This window comes from Salvia hispanica, chromosome 2 (assembly GCF_023119035.1).
Source record: "Salvia hispanica cultivar TCC Black 2014 chromosome 2, UniMelb_Shisp_WGS_1.0, whole genome shotgun sequence".
NCBI lineage: Eukaryota > Viridiplantae > Streptophyta > Magnoliopsida > Lamiales > Lamiaceae > Salvia > Salvia hispanica.
Window position 1 is genome coordinate 31,180,754 of NC_062966.1, and position 27,059 is coordinate 31,207,812.

At 35.0% G+C, this 27,059-nt stretch overlaps 4 protein-coding genes across 6 annotated transcripts; 3 read left to right on the forward strand and 1 right to left on the reverse strand.

The window, feature by feature from the left end:
• Nucleotides 1-220: 220 nt before the first annotated feature.
• LOC125204153 (F-box/kelch-repeat protein At1g23390) lies at nucleotides 221-1,615 on the forward strand. Its single transcript, XM_048102719.1, has one exon. It carries the CDS (start codon nucleotides 337-339, stop codon nucleotides 1,456-1,458), a length of 1,122 nt encoding a protein of 373 aa, XP_047958676.1. The 5' UTR covers nucleotides 221-336; the 3' UTR covers nucleotides 1,459-1,615.
• Nucleotides 1,616-14,450: 12,835 nt separating this feature from the next.
• On the forward strand, nucleotides 14,451-19,790 carry LOC125203846 (homeobox protein knotted-1-like 6). Of its 2 annotated transcripts, none has more exons than XM_048102335.1 (5): nucleotides 14,451-14,950; nucleotides 15,187-15,306; nucleotides 15,519-15,630; nucleotides 18,631-18,869; nucleotides 19,465-19,790. In XM_048102335.1, exons 1-5 carry the CDS (start codon nucleotides 14,624-14,626, stop codon nucleotides 19,624-19,626), a joined length of 960 nt encoding a protein of 319 aa, XP_047958292.1. In that variant the 5' UTR covers nucleotides 14,451-14,623; the 3' UTR covers nucleotides 19,627-19,790. The 2 variants fall into 2 exon arrangements, with proteins under 2 accessions (XP_047958292.1, XP_047958293.1); XM_048102336.1 differs by having other exon boundaries at nucleotides 19,451-19,589.
• Nucleotides 19,791-20,143: 353 nt separating this feature from the next.
• LOC125205914 (2-phytyl-1,4-beta-naphthoquinone methyltransferase, chloroplastic) lies at nucleotides 20,144-22,608 on the forward strand. 2 transcript variants are annotated; one of them, XM_048105118.1, is made up of 8 exons: nucleotides 20,144-20,307; nucleotides 20,413-20,477; nucleotides 20,764-20,854; nucleotides 21,280-21,368; nucleotides 21,463-21,658; nucleotides 21,928-22,027; nucleotides 22,225-22,329; nucleotides 22,435-22,608. In XM_048105118.1, exons 1-7 carry the CDS (start codon nucleotides 20,170-20,172, stop codon nucleotides 22,323-22,325), a joined length of 780 nt encoding a protein of 259 aa, XP_047961075.1. In that variant the 5' UTR covers nucleotides 20,144-20,169; the 3' UTR covers nucleotides 22,326-22,329; nucleotides 22,435-22,608. The 2 variants fall into 2 exon arrangements, with proteins under 2 accessions (XP_047961075.1, XP_047961074.1); XM_048105117.1 differs by having other exon boundaries at nucleotides 22,225-22,608.
• Nucleotides 22,548-26,217, reverse strand: LOC125205913 (cysteine-rich receptor-like protein kinase 2). Its single transcript, XM_048105116.1, has 8 exons — nucleotides 26,002-26,217; nucleotides 24,435-25,193; nucleotides 24,229-24,342; nucleotides 23,980-24,113; nucleotides 23,678-23,888; nucleotides 23,351-23,585; nucleotides 23,114-23,264; nucleotides 22,548-23,036 (listed from the first exon to the last, which is right to left on the reverse strand). The coding sequence occupies exons 2-8, from the start codon at nucleotides 25,177-25,179 to the stop codon at nucleotides 22,698-22,700; spliced, it is 1,929 nt and encodes a 642-aa protein (XP_047961073.1). The 5' UTR covers nucleotides 25,180-25,193; nucleotides 26,002-26,217; the 3' UTR covers nucleotides 22,548-22,697.
• Between the last annotated feature and the right edge of the window lie 842 nt (nucleotides 26,218-27,059).

The window sequence follows — 27,059 nt, forward strand, 5'->3', positions numbered from 1 at the left end:
AAAATAAAATGAGATATTCAATATTAAATAGATGAAGTATTGATCTTGCTCCATTTCTTACTACGTCCGTTTACTAAAATATGTTTGGAACGATACGAGTTTTAATGCACAATTTGGTAAAGTAAGAGAAATGAAGAGAAAATTGGTAAAGTAAAGAGAAGGAAAAAAAAATAATGAAATTAATATTACTAGTTGATTATGGGTCCATTTTATTAAGGGAGTAAACATTTCCTTGAATTGAAAGTTTGAAAGCTATGTACATTTTATGCAACATTATTCAATTCCAAAATGTCTCCAAAACAAATCAAGATTTCAAATAAAAAACTTTGAGTTTGGATGACTGACCGGAAAAAGAAAATGGCAACGAGAGTGGAGCGAGAAGAAGAAGCCGAGATTCATGGCGACGTTCTAGAAGCCATCTTTTCGCACGTGCCGTCAGTCGACCTAGTCTCCGCCTCGCACGTGTCCGAGTCATGGCACGGCGCCGTCGCCACCTCCCTCCGCCACCCGAAGCCGTGGCTCATCCTCCACACGCAGTCCACTAGGCCCCCGCACGCCCTCGCCGCCCTCGCCTACGATCCTCGCTCCGACGTCTGGATGCGCATCCGCCGCCCTCCGATCGAGCACGTCGCCGCCCTCCGATCGTCATCCACCGCGAATATGCTCTACATGCTCTCCCCCTCCGCCTTCGCCTTCTCCACAGATCGCCTCCACTCCGACTGGCGCAGCGTCACCCCTCCCCGCGTCTGGCGGACGGATCCGATCGTCGCCAGAGTCGCCGGAGCCGTCGTCGTCGCCGGCGGCGCGTGCTACTTCGAGGACGATCCGCTGGCGGTCGAGCTCTACGACCTCCGCGAGCGCGCCTGGCGCACGTGCAAGTCAATGCCGCCGAGTTTGAAGGACTCCGCCTCCTCGTCGTGGCTTTCCGCCGCCGCCACGCAGGAGAAGCTCTTCCTCGTCGAGAAACAAACCGGTTTGACTCACTGGTTCGATCCGGAGGCGAATTCCTGGTCCGGTCCGATCGCTCTGAACCCTAGCCAGCCGGTCCAGAGCTGCCACGTCAGCTACTCCAGCTTCACCGGTTTGATCCTCGTCGGAATTTGTCCAATTGGAAACGGTGAAACAATTAAAATGTGGCGAATTGGGGAAAATGATTTCTCGATTGAAGAAATCGGTGAAATGCCGGAAGATTTGGTAGCTGGACTGAAGAGCGATTCAGAAGATTTTTCTATCGATGTTCGATTAGCGGGGAATTTCGTGTACGTTTATAATTCCGCTGCGGCGGAGGAGGTGGTGGCGTGCGAGTTGGCGGGAGAATGCCGGTGGTGGAAGGTGAGGAATGTGGTGGAACGTGACGGAATGATTTTGAATACGTTGGTGTTTACTTGTGCTGAAGTTGGGATCGGCGAGTTGGAGAGAGTCATGACGACGAAGGGCTGGCGATTCGAGGTGGTTTGACTGAGCTGACTCGGCCGAGTCGTTTGATTTCTGTTGCTCACGTGGGTACCTATGATTGGATTCCAAAAATATCTTTTTGTGTGGGTTAAATTTTTTTTATTATTATTGTAATTGTTGGACGATATTATTACTATTACATTTTCTAGTGAGTGTTTTATTTGGAGATAAAATTCTACCATAAAAAACAAGTGCTTTACTATTTTGAATTGAATTTTATTAATCTATTGTCAAATCTCGAAAAATGCATAGTTTCTTTCTAATAAGCACTTGAAATAGACGTTAAAACAATTTTGTTTGTTTTTTTCTAATACTGTACACTGCACCATAATTTTGTTTCTATATGTCACGTGTTTCATCGCTTCATGCGACAACTAGTGCCACAAAATCGTATACAATCGAGACACTGTGTTTTTTCTTTTATTAAATTACACATGTAAGTGAGTATTAAAGGCGCTAATACTTTAACCGCCTCATATTGTCTTAAGGAGGACTCATTTGTAGGTAGTTGATGTCTTGATGAGTGTTTGTCATAGACTCATAGTTGATCTTGATCTAGCTCTCTTCTTGGCTGCTCAACAAGAGACATCAGTCACTATCTTGACAGAATCTCATTCTTGTGTGTGAATATATCTAGGACTGGGATTCCTGAAAAAATAATATAAGTAAATAAAATTAATCAATGGTGTAGATCATCACACATTCCTGCCATGACATTTTGCATAGCAGGGGATTCCATCCCGAATATCTAGGATGGGGATCCTCTGTTGTGCACAAATGTACAGCAGTCCCAGCGCTTTCACATAAACAATTAAAATAATCAAATAAATTAAATAAATATATATTATTTTATTCAATTGTGAGAAACATCAGCCCTTGTCTGTGCATTTATGCACAACACAGGATCTCTTCCCGAATATCTATATACATGCAGTTGTACGATGCATTAAGATTGTTTACACACACATAAGGGCATCCACATCGCGTCTCGATGTGGTCCCTATCTCGTCGAGACGAGACGAGACAACATCAAGACGGCGATGCGGCATGCATCTCGTCCCTAAGAGACGAGCCGTCTCGTCGCGTGACTCGTCCCGAAGAGGCCGGCCTCGAGCTGGCGAGACACGCGCCTTGGCGACGTGGCGTGCTCCGGTTCGTGCGTGACGCCCACTCGCCGGCCCGCGAGTGGGCGTCGTTTATATCCGTTTAAAATGTATTTTTTTTGTTTTTTTAAAAAAAATCAAGATAATTCGAAAATAAAATAAATTAAAATATTATAATTTTTAGTTTTTGTATTTTTCAATATTGTAATAAAATTGAAAATTAAAAAATTAAAATTAAAAATACTCCATAGGATTTCAATTATGTATTTTTCGTATTTTCGGATGTTGTAATTTTTGTGGTTTTTGATGATTTAATGAATCATTAGTATTAATTTAATATTTCAATGAAATATTAATTGAATTTGTTGGAAATAAAAATAAAAAATGAAATTGAATGAATAGTTAAGGGATGAGATGGTTAAGAGATGGAGGGATGCAGGTGTTGTCTCTTAGTTAAAAGATGAGGTGAAAAGTACAGTGGGGCCCATGAATAGTGAAGAGATGAGACAGTTAAGAGACAGGGATGCGGATGGCCTAACACATAAAGTTGTTGAAACGGAGTAGGAGTACTTGACTTTGAAAGAGGGTAGATAATTTCTTAAAATTGGGGTAGTTTTTGAAACGGAGTAGGAGTACTTGACTTTGAAAGAGGGTAGATAATTTCTTAAAATTGGGGTAGTTTTTGAAACGGAGTAGGAGTACTTGACTTTGAAAGAGGGTAGATAATTTCTTTAAATTGGGGTTTTTGAGGGAGTTCATCATATATTTTACTTCAGGTTTTGTATTGCATTTTAGAAATCTTAATATTAAAGAAGTTAATATTTTCTTGCGTGCACATAGATTGTTGTGGAACAAACATGGCAACCTTGTGCCATTTCTTTTGCTTCGATCATTCATTTGCGTTACAATATCATTGTCTATGTGAAATGCATCGCGATGACCATAGGGGATATCTTTGATTCTCGAGTATCTCCGGATGATTTTCAAATATTCATGTTAATTCGTGAGAGAAAAAATCCATTTTAAATTTCTTCTTTCTTTCCCTTGCTTATCAAGAAAAAAAATAGAATTTCATCTTTTCTTGTTTCTCCTTCTCAGTTTGATGAAAAAAAATATTATCATGAGAAATGGCGTGAAGATATTTTTCTTTATTGGAGCGAAAATAAGAAATAAGAGATGGTGAAATTTTCCTTTTCCTCATTCTAGCTACTTTGATGAATTTACAATGAAGGAGAGCACACTTTTATGATAAATAGAGTGAATAGGTATAGAAACACACTCTTATAATAAACATAGGGACTAGGTACTTTCAAGTTTCAAGTATATATAAACAACGTATAACGTAGATATATATTTTGTAGCATAGAATTTTATAAAGTTTATTTTTATTATTGCTGATTATGATTTGGACTCCTTTAACTGTATACCTGGCGCTTAATTTCGCAATTCATAATTATTATATCCTTCTTATAGATTTTTTTTTTCAATGCGATAGTAATTATGTCCCAAAAAAACATATCGAAAATATTTATAAGGAAACAGAAAAAAAATCATTAGAGTATTAAATTTAATTACTCATGTCGTGAAAATTAAATATACTTAAGCCCGAAACCAAATTTAGTCATTTATTCAAAATATAAGCTCAGCCCGTTTAAAAACCTGAGCAGAGAAGGCCCATTACATTACAGTGTTTGCAATTTTGAGAGTCTAATTGATTATCTAAAAAGTAGCATTACAAGTTCTTAACTTAATTAGATTGTGTACTTTTTCCTTATGTAGAAACAGTTATGAGTTATGACACATTTAATTATTATTTCATCTTTTTATTATTCTAGTATTTTGTATATTTGATAGGGTGTAACCGTATAAGTTACGCTCAAAATTGAGGTTGTTATATAATCTCTGTGCTTCTTAAAATATACACAAACTAAGACCAAATATTAGCTTTAGGATTCTGGATTTGGAAATCATACGGGTGTGATTAACGTTATATGGCAACCGACTATATCAGCAAGGGGTAATTTTGTCACAAATGCACAATCAGTTACGGAAATAGTACGATTCCGTGAGATTTCTACCAGTACTCTTTTCGTCCATAAAAAATAGTAGAACACTTTGTGAATGACAGGGTTTAAATGTAAAATTAAAAAAGTAAGAGAGAAGAGAAAAAAAGTAAGAGAGATGGGAAAAAAGTAAGAGAGAAGTTGTTGAGAACTACTCCCTCCGTCCCACGTTATTTGAGTCACTTCTTTTTCGCACTCATTTTGTAAAAATAATAATAAATAGTTAAAGTGGAGATAAAAAAAAGTAAGAAAGAGAATAATATAGTTAAGAGTAACGTGGGACGGAGGAAGTATCAAGTAACGTGGGATGGAGGGAGGATCATTTTTTTTAATGTGCCCTATTTTTCATGAAGAACAAAAATGACAAATATGTTCTATTTGTCGTGGATGAAGTGAGTATTTGTTTTATGCTGAAGCACCTTATTATTAAAAAAAGACTAAATGTTAACAAATTCACCGAATTCAGAAGTGGTGGTAATCGTAGATTTAATTAAGTTGATATCGTGAAATCGGTGTATAAATATGAAAAATAAGTGAATCCTAAGCTCCTAACCCATTTTATACTTGAAAAGTCATTGTTATAGTATTGTATGAGTTGCAACATAAAGTTTCACAATTATTTTTAATGCTACAAAAAGATAATGGGAATAATGTTCTAGACCCTTTAATTTATGATAATGATCACTAGCATCCTCTAAGTTATGTCTCTTGGACTATATAGATTTATGTGATCATTTTCTGCCAATTGCCAAAGGTCTAAGAGGATCTTTTTTATCTTTTGACCACATACATTCCAATCCTATGTTATTTGGTTGCAAATAATTTGCATTCCACCCCATTTTTATTCTATTTAATTAGGGTGATAATTGCTAGTTCTAAATGAAATCCTTGGTTCTATTATTCTATATATATTCCGTATTTAGCAAATAATTAATTTATTCGGCCGTCTATCTTATTCTTCTTCATGCTTGATGTCGTGAATCTATAATGCTAATTAATAATTATATGGATGCAATAAAATTTGAGATGAAGTACTATCATTTTATAATCAAAGCTTTATATTCTTTTCCGAATACTTTTGCCAACACATTGCAACTTAGTTTCCGTAGGCGAAGGTCTAGGAAAAGAAAATTTAACAAACTTATATTTCCTGCCATAAAAAAGAAAAGTAAATCACATCATAGATTGAACTTGAAGTAAATATAACGACGATTGTAAGATCACACAATTAGTATGTGGCAATTCTTCTTGCGTAGTAAGCGTGTTTTCCGTTATATATACTAGTACAATACTTCTTTTCTTATATGTTAGTAACTTTTATTTAGCTTAATTGAAAATTCATAGCATATTGGGAATAAGGTCATCTTTTGAGGATTATGATCGAATTTGGAGCTTGTAAAAAGTAGACTTATTGGACGTCGTCTTTGTTTATAGACTACAAGTTGATGCCCGAATTTCTTCATGACTGATGACTCAAGCTACATCAAAAGTTGGACTTGAAGGTAAGCTTCTTTGTTGAATCCCCTTGATTGTTCCCTGTTTTTTTGGTGTACGTCTATCCGGAGTTGTTTTGTTACGCTTCTGTTGTTGCGGTCTTCCATTTGTTTTTCGTTTTTATGGTATATTTCTCTTTGCTTTAATTGTTGTGATAGGGTGTTATCGTTTTTTTTTTCCTTTGTGTTTTGTTTTTGTTGGATCGCTGGGACGTTGTTCACTTGCTACTTAATAGCTAGCTTTTGCTTTTATTAAAAAAACAATATAATTGGTAAAAAGAGCATTTTATGATTTTCTAAATTTTCCTTAACTATTTTAGTAGACCATCGAAGTTTCAAAATATATACATGTATAGAAATCTCGCAAAATCCTATGAAAATAAAAACTCGTCTAACTTTTTTATTAACTCAGCACTACATATGATATACTACCCATTTACATGTAAACAAAATTTTATGACCCCAAACCCAAGCTAGCACATTTGACCTTTAACTAGAGAATGCTCAAAAAGGGCAAAACCTAAACTTTGGTCTACTAAAGCACAAGCCAATAAACACAAAGAAGATTGATATTCTCACATTATTGTTCCTTTAGAGATAAAATTCGTCCTAGCATGATTAAAGCTTATGTTCAAAAACTATTAATAGTTTTATTTAAATAAGCTAGCTAGCTTTGACCAAAGACATGGCATACATTAAAAATTATCTATATGCATGCCTCGTTCAACCGCAAGCCTATAGTAACATAACACGTGAAATAATGATTTTGGACCCTTTTACTAAGCGATTGCATAAATTATTTCGGTCGGTCTCCTTTTAATCATGATAAGAGGTTCTTTATAAATACGTGTATCAATTCTAATCGTGTAGTTATGTGCAATTAGACAAGTCAATTACTTAAAAATGGTCATGCTTAGTTTTTTTTAAAAATATTTCTATATTTGGCATCTATTTGACAATGAGTGCAGTCAATTTGAACGTTGTCTTATGTATCCACGTTGTGTTTTGACTTCTAAATTTTATAGATTATCCCTCTAAAGTTGCATTATTAGTGTTATTTTTTCTCTTCTTTTACATAATGAGGGATCCACTTACACCCAAACCTTTTCAGGTGGAAAATTTTCGAAGTAATTTATTGTTTTGGTTATTTTCATTTTTAGATGTATTTGCATGTTGTAATGGTACACTAGTATTAACTGGGGCCGGTCAAACTAAATTGCACTTTGTTGTCTCATTTCGATCATAATCTAAAACTTATTAATATGAGTTTATACGTGTATATGTATACATCATAGCAATGGATTTAGAGCTAATGTTTACTATATAGTTATGATAATTTTTCACAACACATTTCCACATACTATAAGATAAAATAATTCTACCTATATAGTATATCCATATTATATTAACACAATTATCATACTCCCCCCGTCCCATAAAAATATGTACACTTTCCATTTTCGTCCATCTCACAAAAATATGTGCATTCCAATATTGGAAAGTTATATCAATTTAATAATGTAGGTTTCACTATCTACTAACACTACTTTAACTACCATTTTTCACTCTCTCTCTTACTTTACTAATTTTGTCTTAATTCTCGTGTCATATTCATTGCTCATATTTTTATGGGACAGAGGGGGTATTATTAAATTGTAGCAATAGATTTCAACTCAATGGTTGTATTGAGTGACACGAGGCTCATCCATCTTAATGGTTAGGAGTTTGATCCTTATCTTTGGGTATGAAGCAGTCTTTTATCCTTGGGTCAACTATCTCACCCTTAAATTATTGGGTCAACTGTTTCACCATTCGAAGTGTCACTATAAATCCTTAAGTCAAATGTCTTACTATATACTTACAAATAAGCACGATGAATAGTCATTTGGTTCGCTGCGTTGATGTAATTACAAAAGAAATTAGGATAGATTTTTGGCAATTAGCATTTCACAATGAACTTCCGATCCAAAACGCCAACATTTCCATCATCATGTTTTTATTTTGTGTGTTTGACATGTATAGCCATGATTAGTCACCACAAGCTCTTGCCCAAAATCTATGAGTATGAAACTACTACGGCATAAAGTATTAATGAGAGATAAGGAGTAACTCTCAAAAAAGGTTGATAAGTTACCGATATAAATTGACATAAATATGCTAAATTTACATGTTGTAATAGAGCACGTTTAAAGAATAAAGAACTTTAAATGTGTGTGTGAAGCATATATATATATATATATATATATATATATATGTATACACATAAAGAAGGGTGTCTCAAATGAAAAGAAAGTGACCAAACTCGAAAAATAAAGAGTGAATGACATGACATAGAATCAAAGATCCTCTCTATCTCAACATATTTTGGCGTATGTAAGTTTGAATGCTTGTTAATGGCGGTTTTGTCTGCTGGACCAGTGGTGAGTCTCATTCTATCACTCTCTCTCTATATGTATATATATGTGTGTGTGGCAGGAGCAGGAGGCAGCTGACTTGAATTTGATGCAAAATCATTTCTCCATTGCAGAGAAATGTAAGTGCAAGTGCAGGGGCCACTCCTCCATCCCATCCTGTATAAGCTCATCACGCCAACGGGTACCTCTTCATCCATTTCATTTATTAATTTGTACCACTACTCCATCCCTTTTTTAGTTCTATTTATGTATTTCCTGGTTTTTTATTTCTATTATTCCTCTTGGTGCTATATTTTTAGGTAAAAAAGAACTATGAAATAAGGTAAAGTACTGAAATTTGAATTTGCAGAGAAAATATGACTACTAGCTATATCAATTTAAGGGAACATGTTAAAATTCTTAATATCTTGTCCCACGTCGGCTTGGTACCGATCCTAGCTCACCTATAAAAGTATGGATAATCCTTGCCTTTTAAGGGGTGAGTGACCCATTTCTACTAGAACATTAGAATAGTTACTAGTATATAACTATATGTTTCTCCCTCATGGAGGGATAATTACTTTATTGTTAGTAGTACTAAAAAGAATTTTAGAGATGGATATTAACATAAAACTATTCATGCGTGCACCTCTTTTATTATTTTGGTAGAGACCAAGACCTAGTCTGTAAATGGAAATTATTATTACTCCTTTTATTTACTCCATTTTTCTCCATTGTAACTAATCATATTCCTGCACTGATCTTATTTATAAAATTTATTTACCTTCAAAATTTAATATGTAAATGAAAGTATGAGCTGTTCATAGAGTTGATATATAACGAACAGAAACTCTTGAATTGTAATCAGAAAAAAAACAAAAACAAATTCAAGGCTTTGGGAAAAAGTAGATGGGCTCAATTAAGAACGACATATATACTTACACCTAGGAGTTATAATTTCTATTTCATTTAATTACTTAATACTACAAGCAACCACCGAACAATTCAGACGGAAAAACTCAGGACAAAATTAATCGCAATACCCTCAAAAAATAATTTTCTACTCGGCGATAATTCGTGATAAATGTAATTTCTTTTGTTTTTTTGTTGGATAAAATCATTCTACCCCTATAGCATACATCCCTAAGAAAAAGTAGAGTTGAAAAAAATAGGTTTAGCTATTGGAAAAATTGCAACAGGTAGGGCCGATATATGAATTAAAAAAAATTAAATAAATAAATATATATGCTCTTTCAGCTTTAACTGCCCTACACATCAAATCAAAATCATATCAATCAATCAAAGTATTGCTTCCCTCAACTTGTTTTTCTTTGCTTCTGCACTTTCATAAAACTTTTCAGGCTTTTTTTTACTGATTTTTTCATAATTACAGCATATGAATCCCCTGTTTAAATCGTTAATTAATTAAATTATTGGGTTGTTAAAAAAAGCATAAAATATTTGTTTTTTACGGAGTACTCCTAGTCCATAGTATTTTAGTTCATAATATACATATCTCATGCTAAATAAATAATATTATCACGATATCGACAATCACTCTTTTTATGTATATTCAATTTCTTTCATGTACGTATTTAACTAACAATATTGCGTCTCCTTTTTAAAACGATGTAAAAACAAATATTCTCATAAAAAGTAGTATCCTTTAAATTTATTCAATGAGTATTCTTCAATTAATTACGTATTAATTGAGTGGAAGATACATGGTGGGTTTAGATTTTTTAGTGAAATGGCAAATGGAAAAGCGTGCACTTTCGATTCTTTATTTCCGTGTAAAATTTGACCTAAAATTGGTTGAACTTAAATCTAGTTATAGTATAGTACTACTAATAAATTAGCTTTTCTTTGTGTTAGTATATGTTTACTCGAATCATCAATCTAGATAGACCAGCTTGAAATCTATTTTAAGTATAGTCTATAAACAAATTAAGATCTGGGTTGCATCAGTGAATGAATTAATGAATTCATGTTTACGATAAAATAAAATTATTACTTATTTAATTAGTTTCGTAAGTTTAGTAGTGTCTGCTTAATTAATTAGCTACTCCATTAGTTATCCAATGGATATAGGTTAGATATTATTATTTGATTATGGAATATCTGGATTACTCTCTCCCTGTCCTCCGATTCTTATTTAGTTATAACATGAGTTTTAAAAAATATAAATAAAAATGAATTAAATAAGTCAGTGGAATATGAATCCCATATATATATAATTTTATAATAAAATATGAGTGGAATAAGTTGGTACAATGTATGAACTACTTACCATTTATGATAAAAGTGAAATAAGACTCTTATTATGGGATGGACCAAAACGGTAAAATAAGACTATTTTAGTGGGATGGAGTATTTTTCTTGACTATATTTATGTACTCCCTCCGTCCCACAAAAGATGTCACACTTTCCTTTTTAATTTGTCCCACAAAAGATGTCACATTTCTATTTTTGGAAAAAGTTCTCTCTCACATGAATATAAAAATTATATTTTCTCTCTCCATTTAACACACAAAACAAAACCTTCTAAAATCTCGTGTCGTCCCACAAGTGTGACATCTTTTGTGGGACGGAGGGAGTATACAATGTAGTAAGTAGTACTACTTACTATACTACTCCCTCCGTCCCCCATTAAGAGTCACACTTTTCCGTTTCGGTCCGTCCCCAATTAAGAGTCACACTTCATTTTTACCATAAATAGTAAGTAGGTCTCACATTCCACTAACTCAATTTACTAACATTTTATTATAAAACCAATATAAAAAAATGGGTCTCACATTCCACTAACTCAATTCACTAACATTTTATTATAAAACCAATATAAAAAAATGGGTCCCACATTCCACTAACTTTTTCAACCAACTTTTCTTTACATTTCTTAAAATCCGTGTCCGGTCAAAGAGTGACTCCTAATAGGGGACGGAGGGAGTATTATATACTGTGAAAACGTGACCGTGACCGTCTAATAATTGCACCTAGCTGCTTGTAGTTGTACGATTTTGAGTTAGACAACTGGGTGATTCTTTATTCCACTTTCACATTATACAATCTCTAAATCTCTAAATATAAAAAGTATAGTAGTATAATTGTTTTTTTTTATTGTTTATATATTACAATTTCAGTACAGATAGTAGTACTAGTATTTCTTAAAAGCTAGAAACCACAAAAATATTTTTTCGATTAACTCATGAAGAAAGTTATTGCATAAACATTCAATTGAAAAACGAAACTAAAAAGAAGATTCAGTTGTATTAAGATGACATATTCAGTGTAATTAGAAATACATATTTAATTTCCCCTCCCTTTTTCAATTTTTTTATTCTTTTAAGATGCATTAGGGCTTCAATTACAAGGTGCCTAAAAAGGCAATATTTTTTAAAATTTATTTTTCTTAATTTAGCTTCATGGGGCAAAGAATTATTCCTATATACTTATCATATGTACTCCTATTGTTTATTTTATATTTCTGCTTAGTCCAATATTAAAGTTGGAATAACCTCAGATTTGTACAATTCGTCACAGTTAATGACTTTTTTTGTTTCCTTTTTTCTTTCCTGGCTTGGGTGGGCTTGTCCGCACAATTTAAAATTTTTAAAAAAATCTTATTCCTTAATTTGCTATATTTGTTAGTATAATATTACTAATATTTTAGAGGTTATATAAAGAATCACATTACACTAATAAAGAATATGTTATGATCAGACCTGTACGGAATTTAGATCATAAGCTCATATACCAATTAGTTGCAAACGCAGAAATTCACTTAAATAAATGAATTGATTTAAATAGTGTTTCATGTCCCAATTAAATTGACAATTATTTTAGGCATAAATATTAAAAAATCGTGTTAAACGAAAATAAAAGTAACATAGGAAAGAATATAAGTATAAGAGATAAAAGGAGAATAAAATAGAAAGAAATTAAAATATAATACTAGTAAGAATAATTAAATATTTTAGTTTTTATGAAAATATAAATGACTTAATTTAATTGAGACGTAAAAAAAATACGATTCGGCTTAATTAGGATGGAGAAAATACTATGATAAGCAGAAACCCTTCGTCCCATTATAAATGGGGCGTATTCCTTTTCAAGCCGTCTCATTATAAGTGTCTCTTCGTAGCTATTTTAAATAAGATTTGGCTTAATTAGGACGGAGAAAATACTAGTATGATAAATAGAAAGCCTTCGTCCTATTTATTCTTCCTAATTAGTTTTCCAGTACTATCTAAAAACTTGTGAAATTTTTTTTTTGTCACAAATAACATTCAAAGTTGAGGTTTGATTGGATCAAGATAGTCACCGGGAAAAGATGCCATGTGACAAACTTATCCATATTAATAATATTTTTACAATTGATAATAGAGTGTAATCATTTATATTGTTTAAAATAAAATAAATACAGTAATAATCACATTATAAATAAGAATTTATATCTACTACTCCCTCTGTTCCACCGTGAGACATTTCTTTTCGGTCGAATAAATAGTTAGAATATAAAGAAATTAAAGTAAGATAGAGAATAATATAATAGAAGATAATCGTATATACATTATTCTTTTATTTACTTTACTTTCTCTTCATTCTAACTAGTTAGAATATTATTTATGCAAACAACGTACGAATTGAAACGTCTCACTAGTGGGACAAATGAAGTATTAGAATTGCAAATTATCATTTGACATTTTAAAAAGTGTCATTGACGACCTTGTCATATTAGCTTTACTTTGAAAAATTATTTAAAGTCATTCAACTTCGATTTCAATTAAAGTAAATCTTATTATTCCACGATTTTTTGAGGCTTGCCTGAATATTGATACAGTACGTTCTTGTACTTGTATGCCAACCTATATGTATACATGTCATTGGCTTATGCTTATTTTTGGTATCATGCTTTATTTCATGTCACATGCGTCTACATGAGTATTAATCACCATCTTACATTGTGGTTTCATTTATTAATTTTTGCCATTTGAAATATTCTTTTGTGGTATATAATTTTATAAAGAATTGTTAGGTGGAATAAATAGAATGAAAAAATGTAATTAAATATTTTAATAAAGAGCTAGAAAAATAAATTTATTTTGGTATTTAAAAGGTTGATATTTCAAGTATAATAAACTAAAAAAAATGGATATCTTGAATTATGGGGGAGTAATATATAATGCTACTACTAGTATTCAATACTCCTATGTTTTAGTTTTGGTATCACGACACGTGTTTGTGGCACCAATTAATAACAGAATATCGAATGCTGCTTCATTAAATTTACTAGTTTAACTATTTACATACTGCATCATGAAAATCACTGACACAAAACACCAAGTATCACAGTGGTTTTTTTTATTTTCTTTTGCCTCGTTTCATTTTACTGTAAAAAGAGTTTGTGTCCTAATGTAATATCAATGTCTCACCAATTTTATCCAAAACAGAAAAATCATTAATTTCAATAGATTAATTTTCTAGGTTAAATTAAATCCGCAATTAAAAAACCATAAACTTTAATTTCGAAACGTCAAGCAGTCGCATCAAGCTTGCCTTAAAAAACTATACACATCAGTTGATTACATAAAATTTCAATTAGATAGGACTTATTTAGGAGATCAAAAGTTTGATTTTAGCCCATTTTATTAGACACTTTTCCTTTTATTTTCAGAAATTATAACCACATAATTAAATTCCAACGATCATACTCTGTTCTACGGTTCAAGACTTCCACTACTTCTTATTTGATCAATTTGATCATATTAATTAATGATGCATGGCCCACAACACATAAGTATTTATAATTCAATTCTGTCGTCCAATAGTCTAAGCCACATTAATTTACAAAAAGGAATTAATTTTGAAAAAGAAGAATTCCATTATTAATTTAATAAATAAGTATAAAACAAAGAATTGTTGAGAAACTAATAATGGAAAGAATGGGCCTTTGTTCTCCACTCTCACTCTCCTTAGCCATCTCAATTTTTCGCTGCTTCTCCAAAAACCGTCGATCTTAGCTCTCTCGCTACTCATCTCTCCCTCTCTAGAAATTCTCATCAATATATATAAATCGAACGTGTGTGAAGGTTGTATTTGGAGCTGCTTTTTCCGCGATGGACGAAATGTACGGAATTCATTCAGCTGGTGATTTCTACGCAGACAAGGCGCTAATGTCGCCGGAGAATCTGATGATGGCGGCGGAATACGGCGGCTATCACTACGAGACTTTTGTTCCCGGCGGCGATCAGCACCACCAGCGGATTCCGGGGTTTGAATCGGAGGAATTGGGATTCCAGTGCTCGGCGGTGTCGGAATCGGCTTCCATTAACGTCCGCGGCGGCGATCACGATCAGGAGCACGCCTCCACCATGATCAAAGCTAAAATTGCTTCTCATCCTTCCTATCCGAAACTGCTCGATGCTTTCATCGATTGCCAAAAGGTGAGACGATATGCAACTGATGATCGCGATTTTGATCTCGTCGCTAATTCCCTCCCCAATTTTTGGGGGAAAATTGCGGTTCTGGCTTGATTAGGTTTATAGATTTTTTCGCTTCATTCACTTTTTTGAAGTGTGACCTAACTAGTTGCTTGCTTCTCCTCTCACTCTCTAAACGTTGATGATGATGATGATCTGTATGTGAGCTGTGATTGCTTTTCTTCTATTGATTTTTGCAGGTCGGAGCTCCGCCAGAGATAGCGTGTTTACTTGACGAAATCCGGCCAGAAAGAGACGCGTGTAAACACGACGCCGTCTCGATGTGTTTTGAAGTTGATCCTGAGCTCGACGAGTTCATGGTTCTCTCTCTCTCATCTCTCTCTCTATAACCGTAAAACACACACACACACACACACTCACAAGCAAGTCCATCTGCAAAAACAGTTATTTTATGCTAGCATCTTCAAGTTTTGACATTTTCATCCTTTTCCTCATTGCTAATCTATTTACTTAAAAAATTAAATAACTCTTGATGTCTTCTTCCTCTTTAATTTTTTTTTGTCATATTCAGGAAACATATTGTGACGTATTGGTGAAGTATAAAAGGGATTTATCAAGGCCTTTTGATGAGGCCACCTCCTTCCTCAACAAAATCGAGACTCAATTAGGCAATCTATGCAATGGTTCTCTCTCTCTCTCTCTCTCTCTCTCTCTCTTGCTTGCTTAACTTCACAGATCGTTTCATGCATTCATACTGAGTTAAAATGTCTCACTTAATTTACTGCAAAATGGTTGAACACTGATTCAACAAACACCAAAAAGAAACCCTAAAAAATTGAAACTGAGCTTTGTTCATTTCCCACGGCTATGTATATATACGTGTTAAATTTTGTATGTTTGTTCATGACTGTTTTTTATTGAAATGTAGCATGTGTTTAATTTATTTTATTTTGTGTGCAGTCCAATTTCTGTACGAAATAGTGAACCAACCACATTAAAATCTAGCAACACTGTTGCCATCACTTTACCTTTGTTTTCTCGTATCAGTTTGAGTTCAGTTTTCACTTTTCATATGTTTTTTCTTCTTCTAAGATTGGTGTCTATGCATTCATTCTGGTCGTCCTGGGTTCTTGCTCATTAAACGTTTTCCTTTTATACATTGATCTTTGGTTGTTTTGTGTCAGAGGAAAATTAAAGCTTGAAAATAAACCATTCATTGCTATAGATTCTGATTTTGACGTATCAATAGCCCAGATGACATGCCTACCACTGCTCTCTTTTTTGCCCAATAGTGTTTTGTTCATTTTATAATTTATATTTATGTACATATATTATGAGATTTCACATATATAAATATGTACTCTATAAATGGATTTCAAACTTATCGTATTAGCAAAGTCTAAAAACATCTGGCTGCCAATGTGCCTTGTTTTGGTCCCAAATGTTAAACCTTAACAATGAAATAGGACGACTTGGTCTGAACTGTGAGATATAGAAGTAACCTGAGGAGAGAGTTCTCAGTTTTTTTTTATTGCTATGAATCTATGATTTTAGTGAAATGTTGCATAGGTTTTCTATTTTCAAGGATATTGAATAAATTGTCTGGAAATTGAGTTATGCTTATATATTCTTTGAAATCTGGTATGCTGCTGCCTGTGATTATTAAAATGTGTTTCAAGTTCCAACTCTCAAGTTTTGGCTCAGCCTTCATGAAAGCTGAGAAAACATTGGTAATTGTCTAATTGCTAACTGGTGTGCAGTTAAAGCCATGTCTACACTTGAATTGTTTTATTAAAATAAAGAGAATTGTACTTAGATGAACACACATATTCTTAAAGCAAAAATAAACTTTTATTAATGTGACAATATTGTTTTTCCTCTTTGTATTGTGGTATGAAGTGTATGAGTCTTAGTAGTACTAGTCAATCACATGCTAATGTGGCTTAAATATTTGAATAATGTCATGCTTTCCCATTCGGATTCTGCTACACGGTGGATTTATGTGTTCTTGATTATAATAATTAGCACAACAACAGTAGTTTAGTGTGATAAGTACAATTAGGATCTGATTTCGATCCCAGTTGCATGCTTTAATACTTAGTTTAAGCCTCCATGTTCGACCACGAAAAGTAGCCATGATTTATGCCTTTCCATCGACTTAGTATACATGCTTGTGACAGCTGCAGAGTTTAGAACTGGCACTGCTGCTGATGAACTTATTATAATGGTGGATGAGATTAGGAGATAAAGATCTAGATTAGGAAAAGATTAGAAGTGTTGACAGCTGCCATTAGCTATATATATATATGGAGTATATTATTCTGATTGAAAGTACAATCTAACTTTTCAGATATGTTCCATTTCCATTTTCAGTTAGAGTCTAGTGGTCTTTGTTTTCTTAATTACACTCTTAAATGCTTTAACACAGGATCTTAATCACCTTTTTTGGCACACTGTTTCCACATATGCTTGTTATGTCCACTTGTATCTCCGCGTGGCGACATCCTAAGATCGATGATGCTCGATTGCGCGTAATTTGTAAAACGTTTTGTTCATCTTGCTGAGAATTTGCATAAAGTATTTATGCTTTCCATGTCTAATCCTCCGCATAAAGTTGCACTATTATGTATGTGGGGCTTGATAAATATCGTATTTATGCTAGTGCATAGTTTTATATGTAGTTTGCAGTAGTATTACTGTTGCGAGATTTTATTTCTCTCCCTTCCTTTTCCCCCACCATACATTTATAGTGAGAGAAAGTGGGGCAGTAGGCGAAAACCCGGATAGAGCGGGTGGTCTAATATTTCACATGGGGCGCCCGGGGTTTACGCTGAAGCCCGGCCCACTTTTTTCACCCACACATGCACACACACATCTGCTATCATCCCACCTTCTCTTGCCTTTAAATGCTTGTTTTCGATATATGGGCCCTATCTTTTTGCTCATTTGTGGGCCCGCTCTTGTTTTTTATTCTTCTTCCATTTTAATACAACCTCATTTGTTATTTTTATGGTAATAGGAATTACTGATTTTTGCTACTATGTGATTGTGTGTTGAAAACTTGAAATTGAGTGGATGAATTTCGTTACCCACTGTGATTTTTTTTGGGGGATCTTAATTTTTGTGGGGTAGAGATAGAGACATGAATAGCCGTTGACTGCTGTTTGATAAAGTTGCTGGGCCCGTCATGGCTGGGGCCAGACCATTCATATTGTATTTAGGCTTTATGTAGTGAAATTAAGTTTTTGGGGCAACCGATATTTTTTTCGTATACATTCTAGAATTTTCTTAAATTCTTATTTAGGATAAGTCCGAAATGATCAAATATGCTCGTGCATATATTTATTTTAGTAGGACCAATATCTAGTTCTGGGCTTGGGCTTGGGCTTACTTTTAGTTCAGCCAATCAGGCTGATTTTATTTTGGGCTATAAATTTCTCTTTCAATGTTACTTGTATATTTTGTTTAATTTATCTACTTATTTGGCAAAAGGTAAAAAGAGAGAGAGAAATATCATGAATATAAACAAAACTAAATAATTGGTTCTCTTATGCAGTGAACTCTTACAATTTTCAATTCGTGTTTATTAAGATTCACACATTATGACCGGTTTATTAACAAAATGACTGTATTTCATTCTTGCAATTACATAATGTGATTTTCTTTTTACTTTTTTCTATAAGATGATGGTGGTTTATCATCTGACGAGGAGCTAAGTGGAGGAGAGGCAGAGGCTAATGACTCTCAGACGAAAACTGAGGATCGAGAACTGAAAGACAGACTCTTGCGCCTGTATGGTGACCACATCAATAACCTAAAGCTAGAATTCTCGAAGAAGAAGAAGAAAGGCAAGCTGCCGAAGGAGGCTAGGCAGAAATTGCTTGAATGGTGGAACGTTCACTATAAATGGCCTTATCCTACAGTGAGTATCTCGACCCAAGTCGCTTATATTTTGTTTTCTGTTGCTTTATCTCTTGACATGAAACATGATTTTGTGAAAAATCTATCCTAGATAGCTTCCTGATTTACATTCACCATACATTTGCCTATAGTCCAAATTATGAAATGATAAGACAGTGGCATGAAGTAAGCTTTCATTATGACTTCTTAACCATTTCCTCTATATTTCTTGATACAAGACATGGCTTGCATGACATGTTATCCGACATAAATTCCAAATGTGCGCTAAGGAGTTGATCAGTCGCGAAATCTTAGACAATCACATGGTTTTCTTGAAACTTCATCCCCATATTACATCCAACCTAGCTTTGCACAATTCAGGATTGTGATAAATTTGGACAATGCCATGATCATGACAAACGCTCAATCTCCTCTATCCCTCTTGATACGCACGTGGTTTGCATAAGGAATAATCCGAGATAGATTCCAGTTATCAGTGAGTGTATAATAGGAGTATTAGAGAACGCGTGAAAAACAAACCGAGATGGGCATATACTCTACATTTATTGTATGCTGAAGTTGTACGTCATGAAATATCTTTAGACGATGGCGTGCAGGAAGTAGACAAGGTCTCACTGGCAGAGATGACAGGGCTGGACCAGAAGCAGATAAACAACTGGTTCATAAACCAAAGGAAGAGGCACTGGAAGCCTTCGGAGAACATGCATTTGGCTATGATGGAAAATCTCTCTGGACATTTATTTATGAATGGAGAATGACTTTATAAATACTACTCCGTGTTATGTGTTTTTGTCTCTAGACATTGTTAAATGCAATCACTATGTATATTATTAGAAGAAATTTATGTGACTTGCTCTAATATTTCAGTACCGAATATAATAATTATAAAAAAAATGCTCTTGTCCCTGCTGGGGTTGGTTCATTTGTTCTTTTTTTGTGCCTAGTTATTGTCCCAGTGACCTAGTAATATTGATCATGTAGGCATTTAAAATCAATTCAAGTTTTGAAAATTCGTTAATAGGACAACATTGCAATAACACACATTATGTTAAATTGTACTCCTATATGTAAAGTAATTTTTTCTTGCAACGCTATTAACCATCTACACTTTTCATATTTCGATCAATCTCCATTTTCAATCCTAAATTATCTAATCTAGCATGGAATTTATAATTATGAATCCGCTAATATTGAGAAAGCAATAATTAAATCTACGCTATTAATATGAATATAATAAGTAATTAAGTACACCCACGACTGGTCATTTATATAAAAAAATAAAAAAATAAAAAAACAATGAAATGGCTGCACTTCAATTTGCTTTTCCGTCCACAGCCGGTGGCCGGCGTCGGCTGGATACACGGTCTACGGTCCGACCGGTTAGGTGCGCAGCTGACCGGCAGGCGCTTTTTAACCGCATTGCTCCTGTCTATGATAACGTGAGAACCTCCATTTTTTCTAAGCTTTATCTTCGTTTAATGTCTCAATTTAGCTTGGGATACTCATATTTTCCATTATCTCAAATTGAATTTTGGTTTTTGCAGTTGAATGATTTGTTCAGTTTAGGAATGCATAGAGTGTGGAAGAGGATGGCTGTTTCCTGGAGCGGGTATATCTCCTGCTTCCCCTCTCTCTCGGTTACTAATTTAGGATAAATTAAACAGAAATGGATTGTGATATCAAATTTTGTATTTGTAACACGGAACTAATTCGACAATATTAAGTTTGAATTTGGTTTGGTATGACTTATGAGTTTATATTTTTTCATTGTTTCATGTGTGCTGTGTTCTCAATTTTATTTTTAGTAAAATATATGAAGTACAAAAGGTTTTATGTTGCGAGGTCAGAGTTGAGCTGATTATGAATAGTAAGGTTCATTTTTCATGTGAAAACAGAGTTAAACAAGGAGATACTGTGTTGGATGTTTGTTGTGGAAGTGGGGATTTGGCATTTCTGTTGTCTGAAAAAGTTGGAACCAGTGGCAAGGTTTGCTTTCCTCACCATATTCTCTGTCTTCTTTACTTTTCCGACTGCTTTTTTCCATCTAATGATCCTAACTATCAGGCAGATTTATCTGCTGTTTCTTATTTTGCTCAATGATCTTCCCGCCGGTTAGCTGAGATTCTAACCATTGCCGCTTGCTTGATTTGTTATATACTCGACTAAGGCACTAATAAATCTACAGTTGGTTGAGGTTTTACAGGATTAGAAAGGTTAAATTTGAGGTTCTACTAAGATGTACTCTGGTCAGAATCTTCTTGTCATTATATTCAGCAAGCTTAACTGTTAATAGTTTTAGGAGTACAGATTCCCAAAATTTATGGGCATTTTGGAACACATGAATTGTTCATGCAAGTGATAAGCATCTTAAACTCACTCTGACTATTCGCTTTGACTATTGGCATTGAAAGGTGATTGCTCTCGATTTCTCAAAACAGCAGTTACAAATTGCTGCAACTCGCCAGAGTGCGCAATCAAAGGCCTGTTACAAGAACATCGAGTAAGCATATCCTATCTTGCAGCCAAACTTTGGAGATGGCCGAAGTGATTAAAATGTCCCTTAAAGCTTTATCATGAACCTTGATTCATCTTAGGTGGATTGAAGGAGATGCGGCCGATTTACCATTCCCTAGATCCTCATTTGATGCCGCAACCATTGGCTATGGCTTGCGAAATATTGTAGATAGGAGAAAAGCTATGGAGGAGATGTATAAAGTTCTGAAACCTGGTTCAAAAGTATCTATTCTTGACTTCAACAAAAGCACTAGCTCATTAAACTCTTCTGTTCAGGTGTGTATATACTGAAGTAATTTTTAGTGCCATAAATTACCTTTTTTGTAATATCATATAAGCCTTGTGTCTAATGTCTATTTATTAGAACTGATTTCTCTAAACATTTATCTCCAACAATAAGCTAGCAAATCATGTCTTGTGCTCATAACATCTAGCTGCTGATGTTCCTAAACAATCACTTAAACCTAAGTTACAGTTGTGTGTATGTGTTTTTTCAGGATCTCATTAAACACTTCTAAGCCAGTTCCATATCATGGTTTTTTCAGGATTGGATGATTGACTACATAGTGGTTCCGATTGCAAGTGGCTACTCCCTAGCCGACGAGTATCAGTACTTGAAGAGCTCAATCAAGGAATATCTGACGGGTATATTTCCTATTTCACATGTCTACATACACAATTTTCTTTGAGGAAACTGAAATTGAAAGGATGATGTTTGGGACAAATCTACTTTGGTGAGCAATTGTACCAATACTCAACCATGAGAAACAAATTGCATTATCACTTTATCCACTGCTAGGAGGGTGAAAATATATCATCCATAAACTTGTGTTTTGATGCAGGAAAGGAGTTAGAGCAGCTAGCTGGAGAGGTGGGATTTTCCGAGGCCAAGTTCTACGAGATTGGTGCAGGGCTCATGGGGAATTTGGTGGCGACTCGTTAGAAAGGTACCCTTGCCACCAGACTGGACCTTCTGAATGCAGGTTCAGTTTCATGCGCTGGCTTTCTTCAACTTTTGAATTGGGTTTTTAACCCGTTGAGCAATGGTATAGGTTGCAATATGGTATATACATCAGCCTCCCCACAAGCACAAGTCCCTTGGAAATTTTGTTCCTATGTATAAGTTAATGCTTAATCCGTACTAAAATCTGTTTGTATCTCTATATTGTTGAACGAAAATGTCAAAATTTATATGCGAGTATATGTAACATGGATGATTTAATTTACACTAAAATCTCTCTCTAGGCAGTTCGACTCTAAAACCCATCAAAGCAATACATCACAAAGTTTCCCCTTAGAATACTCAGCTTCTAGGTCACCTAGGAAGGAAAAGACTCTGGGAAAGGTTGGCAACTGAGGCCGCATCGCCATTATTAAGGATTGGCAACGTGTCCAAGCTGATATTGTTAAATTCCATTGTCTTATCATCCATGAATGGGGGATTGGTTGGTGCTGGCAGGTGCTCCTTGCCCACTAGCATCAGTAGCGCCTTAGACATGGTTGGCCGTAGCAAAGGGATTTCTTGTGTGCACAAGAGTCCCACATGAACCGCCCTTAGAATCTCGTTCTTAATGTTGATGGTGCTGTAATTATGCAGCATTAGGTTGGGGTCGAAGAGCTCCTCCACTGTTCTTCGCTGGAAATGGTTCCATGCCTGAACCATACAAATTAGTTTAGTCCCAAGAACATCGAATTAGTATATATATGTATGTAGATATGTTTGGAACTCACAATTGTCACCAAGCTGTCTGTATACTCTGTGGTTTTGCTTCTGTTATTCTGCCTGCCTGTGATGATTTCTAACAGAAGCACCCCATAGCTGTAAACATCTACTTTTTCTGTCAACTGGCCGTGAGCTAGGTATTCCGGGGCCATATATCCTCTGCAATTTGTGAATACAAGAATTTTTCTTGGGATCATTTAGTGTTCATAAGTTTATTACCTAAGCAGTATGATTGATAAACTTACAGTGTTCCTGCTATGGCTGTGCTGATGTGACTTTTATCTTCTTGGAAGGACCTAGCCAGCCCGAAATCTGCAATTTTAGCGCGCAACCTGGAATCCAAGAGTATGTTGCTCGCTTTGATGTCTCTGTGAATGATTCTCGTTTTCGTGTTTTCATGAAGGTACACTAACCCCTCTGCTGTTCCTATAATTATCTCAAGTCTCTTCTCCCAGTTGAGTGCTTTACCATTGCTTGAATCTGTAAACCATTGAACAAAGATTACTACATACACCACTGAAAAGCTGGTCCAGAAACCTAGTTTTAGAACCTGAAAACGAGTAGTTTATTACCAAAGATGAACCGGTCGAGGCTTTTGTTAGGCAAGAACTCATAGACAAGAAGGCTTTCTGGTCCTGAGCAGCTGCACCCCAACAACCTTACAAGATTCTTGTGTTCGACGCTACTGATCATGTTTACTTCATTATAGAAATCTGCTGCTCTGTGTTTGTTGTTGAAGAAGAGCCTCTTGACAGCTATCTCTCTCCCATCTGGCAAAACTCCCTGCATCAAGATTTTGTTTCCCTGTATCAGAATTCAGAAAGCACGCATGCACAAAGAGGTTTGTTTCTCTACTGATTTTTCGAGTAATGACCTTATACACTGTCCCAAAACCACCTTGTCCGAGTTTGTTTGCTTCATTGAAAGAATCAGTAGCTTTCTCTAGTGTGGAATGTTTGAAGTTTAGGCTTTGGTCGTGGAGGGTCTTCACTAATTTCTCCACGTCGCCTGAAACAGGGAAAAGATCTATCTCTTAAGATTGCTCGGGCCTCACGAATTGCTGATAACATCTTAGGAAAGGTCTAACCTAGGAAAGACATTCACAAATTGTGTTAGCTTGTACCTTTTCTCTTCTTTTGGATGGTTCTGTTCTTCCGTATGTAAAATCCGATGACGGCCGCCATTATTAGGACGGCTGCTGCACTGATAGCTGCTATCACAATGCCGATAGTTCTGCCTGCAGTGGCAGCAGCAGAAGACCTATATTAGAAAAGGCTAAAGAAGGCAAAAATCTCAAGACAAAAACACACTCTTAACTAGTTGTATTACCTCTTGAGCTTCCATTTCTAGGTACAGGATTGAGGAAATTGACGTCTGAATACCTCATGAAACACCCTGTGTTGAGGGCCCGGCCCTCGGAAGCAGGCAAGCAGCCTGATATGGCTGCAGACGCATTCACCAGGCACTCCCGGCAAGCGCTAGGGCTGATCGTTCTCCAGCAGTCAGCCAGGACGTAGGCCGACTGGTTTCTCGTCTGGGCCACGGCCACCTGGGCCCGTGCATAGCCGTTGTTGCTCGGTGCAGCTGAAACTGCCTGCGACAACGCCTGTCTGACTGATTCATGGAAGGCTGGTTGGGGCCGGGTTATGTTCCCACACACAGCCTGATCAGTTGGGCCCGTGTGCTCCCCAAAGAAGCTGTAGTTCTCGGCCCGCATGAAGCAGCCGTCCAGGTAGATCCTCCCTCCGTTAACGGGATAGCACTGCGGCAGGACTGTCCGGGCTTCGGCATAGCACAGCACGCAGTCGACGGGAGAAAGGTCTCCGTAGCATTGAGCCAGGCCGTAGTTCTTGTCGGGCCCCGAGCCCACCTCCGCCACGCCGAAGCCTGAAAGCCGGATTTGTGTGCTTATGTTCTCCATAACGGCCACAAAATTCGGCACAAAGAGAGTGGTGTTGTGCTCAAGTTGGGTTCCACAGATTTGCTTTATTTTCTGAGATCTTGGCTCTGCGTATAATGCAGCTGGTAATAGCATGATCACCATTAATTTGATCATCAACCTTGTCTTCATCATGGTTTCTTTTTTCCCTAGAGAGAGAGACAAGGGGAGTTTTATTTCAAGAATAGTCGAAACATGATCCAAAACAGCAACTTGATTCTACAACTTACATATTCATAAATCATAATATAAGAGAGCAGATAGAAAGGTTCGAAAAATCGTAAAAGTCAAAAAGTCTTTGAAAATAAATGAGATAATTAGAGCAATTTGAGGCGGTTTATCTTCAAATTCCACGTAAACTTAATTGACCAGTTACACGCTTAGCAGCAAAACTCAAAGTAAACAACATTATTTTTTGTGAAATAAAAATATTTATAAATTGTGGGACTTGTTGAAAACTAATGGAAAAGGAAATCTGAACTAGAAAACAAAGTTTGTGATGATTCATGAGTAATAATGTAGGCAAGCCGCATTAATTTTTAAATGATAGAAACAACCCCACATATTTCTCCCTTCTAGCACATACACTAATAAATTATATGCAAAGAAGCAAAGTTGTCAATTTTCACAAATACAACTTTGAACTTTCCAGATAATACAACCCGAGTTGATAGTTGTTAATTACAGATATACTAAAGTATTTCAAATTCAACACCTAATTTTCTGTAAAAGCTACCTTTATTTCATTTGCCTTGGATCACGATCCAAATCCTGGATCATCATACGAAGAATTTTTGCAGCAAATTAAGTTTACGTTATCAAATAAAACTAGAAATCCAGCTGCAAAAAATATTTGAAATCCAACAGAAAAAAAACATATAACATATCTATAAACATTTATAAAAACTCATAGCAGATAACCATGAAAAAAAGATATTAGAACTGGAGATTTCTTACTCCTTTTAGTATCGATTCTGGGAAATTGGTCTTTTTCTGCAGAGAAAGAGAGAGAGAGATGGAGATAGAGATAGAGACAGAGAGGGATAACAACTGATTTGTGCTTGAATATTATTAACAAACAATTCTAGTGAGTGAGAGAAGAGAAATGGAAAAAATGGTGGGTGAAGTTAGGATAAATTTTCCACAAATTTTCTAAGTGTTGAAGATTGACAAAGAAAAGCATGCGTAGACGCTTCTTCAATTTCAGCGCCTCCTTTTGTCGCGTTGAGCGAGTGGGGTCGATTTTTACGGCTCCTTTCTAATCTATTTTAATTCTCTTAGCTCCTTTCTTTAAAAATATAAATTTCCATTAAAATACAATACAGAAAGAAAATATATTTAAAAAATTATTAATAAATAATGGATCTCACTTGATAGAAAAGAAAAATTATTATTAAACAAAAAAATATGATATAATTTTAAAGGAGGGACTAAAACGAAAATAGTTCTTATTTTGAAGAATGAAGGAAGTACTATTATTTTTTCCTTCAATTTCATATGTATTTGAACCAATTTTATACCCATAATGATTTCGGTGAATTACTAAAAAAATTGGTATTATATATTATTGTATATTTCTCGAATTATTTTAACGATTTTGTGTAATATTTTCCCGTTAATTATTAGATTTGTTTTATTTTGCTTTTTATTTCGTTATTAGGATTTTCGAATGTTATGGCATTATGGAAGAATACTTCGAATGAATGCTAGTATATTTTTAGGTAGTGTAGTTTAATTAGATGTTGGAAAATAATTTGTAGGGTCAGAGATCAAAATTTGCATTTCGGCCTAATTTGGAGAATTTATGAATGCTTACGTCAGTAACGCCCATTATATAGTGCTAAACCTTTTTCCGTTGTGGTGGCTGGAAATTTATTTATTTTATTTATATTTATTTCGTCAAAACTTAGACTACTATAGTCTATAGGACTCCAATTTTAAAAATAAGATAACTAATTCTAGAATATTTTTGTGGTGACTTGATATCAATGAGGGTCATGACACGATTGATTAGC

Excerpts from the sequence above, each read along its gene's own strand:
- LOC125204153 (XM_048102719.1), top strand. The coding sequence starts at position 337 with ATGACTGACCGGAAAAAGAAAATGGCAACGAGAGTGGAGCGAGAAGAA.
- LOC125203846 (XM_048102335.1), top strand. The coding sequence starts at position 14,624 with ATGGACGAAATGTACGGAATTCATTCAGCTGGTGATTTCTACGCAGAC. Across the intron at positions 14,951-15,186 it reads CTTTCATCGATTGCCAAAAG|GTCGGAGCTCCGCCAGAGAT; the intron begins GTGAGACGATAT and ends TGATTTTTGCAG. Across the intron at positions 15,307-15,518 it reads CTGAGCTCGACGAGTTCATG|GAAACATATTGTGACGTATT; the intron begins GTTCTCTCTCTC and ends TGTCATATTCAG.
- LOC125205914 (XM_048105117.1), top strand. The coding sequence starts at position 20,170 with ATGGCTGCACTTCAATTTGCTTTTCCGTCCACAGCCGGTGGCCGGCGT. Across the intron at positions 20,308-20,412 it reads TTGCTCCTGTCTATGATAAC|TTGAATGATTTGTTCAGTTT; the intron begins GTGAGAACCTCC and ends TGGTTTTTGCAG. Across the intron at positions 22,028-22,224 it reads AATCAAGGAATATCTGACGG|GAAAGGAGTTAGAGCAGCTA; the intron begins GTATATTTCCTA and ends GTTTTGATGCAG.
- LOC125205913 (XM_048105116.1), bottom strand. The coding sequence starts at position 25,179 with ATGATGAAGACAAGGTTGATGATCAAATTAATGGTGATCATGCTATTA. Across the intron at positions 23,889-23,979 it reads GTTTTGGGACAGTGTATAAG|GGAGTTTTGCCAGATGGGAG; the intron begins GTCATTACTCGA and ends ATCTTGATGCAG. Across the intron at positions 23,265-23,350 it reads ACAGCCATAGCAGGAACACT|AGGATATATGGCCCCGGAAT; the intron begins GTAAGTTTATCA and ends CACAAATTGCAG.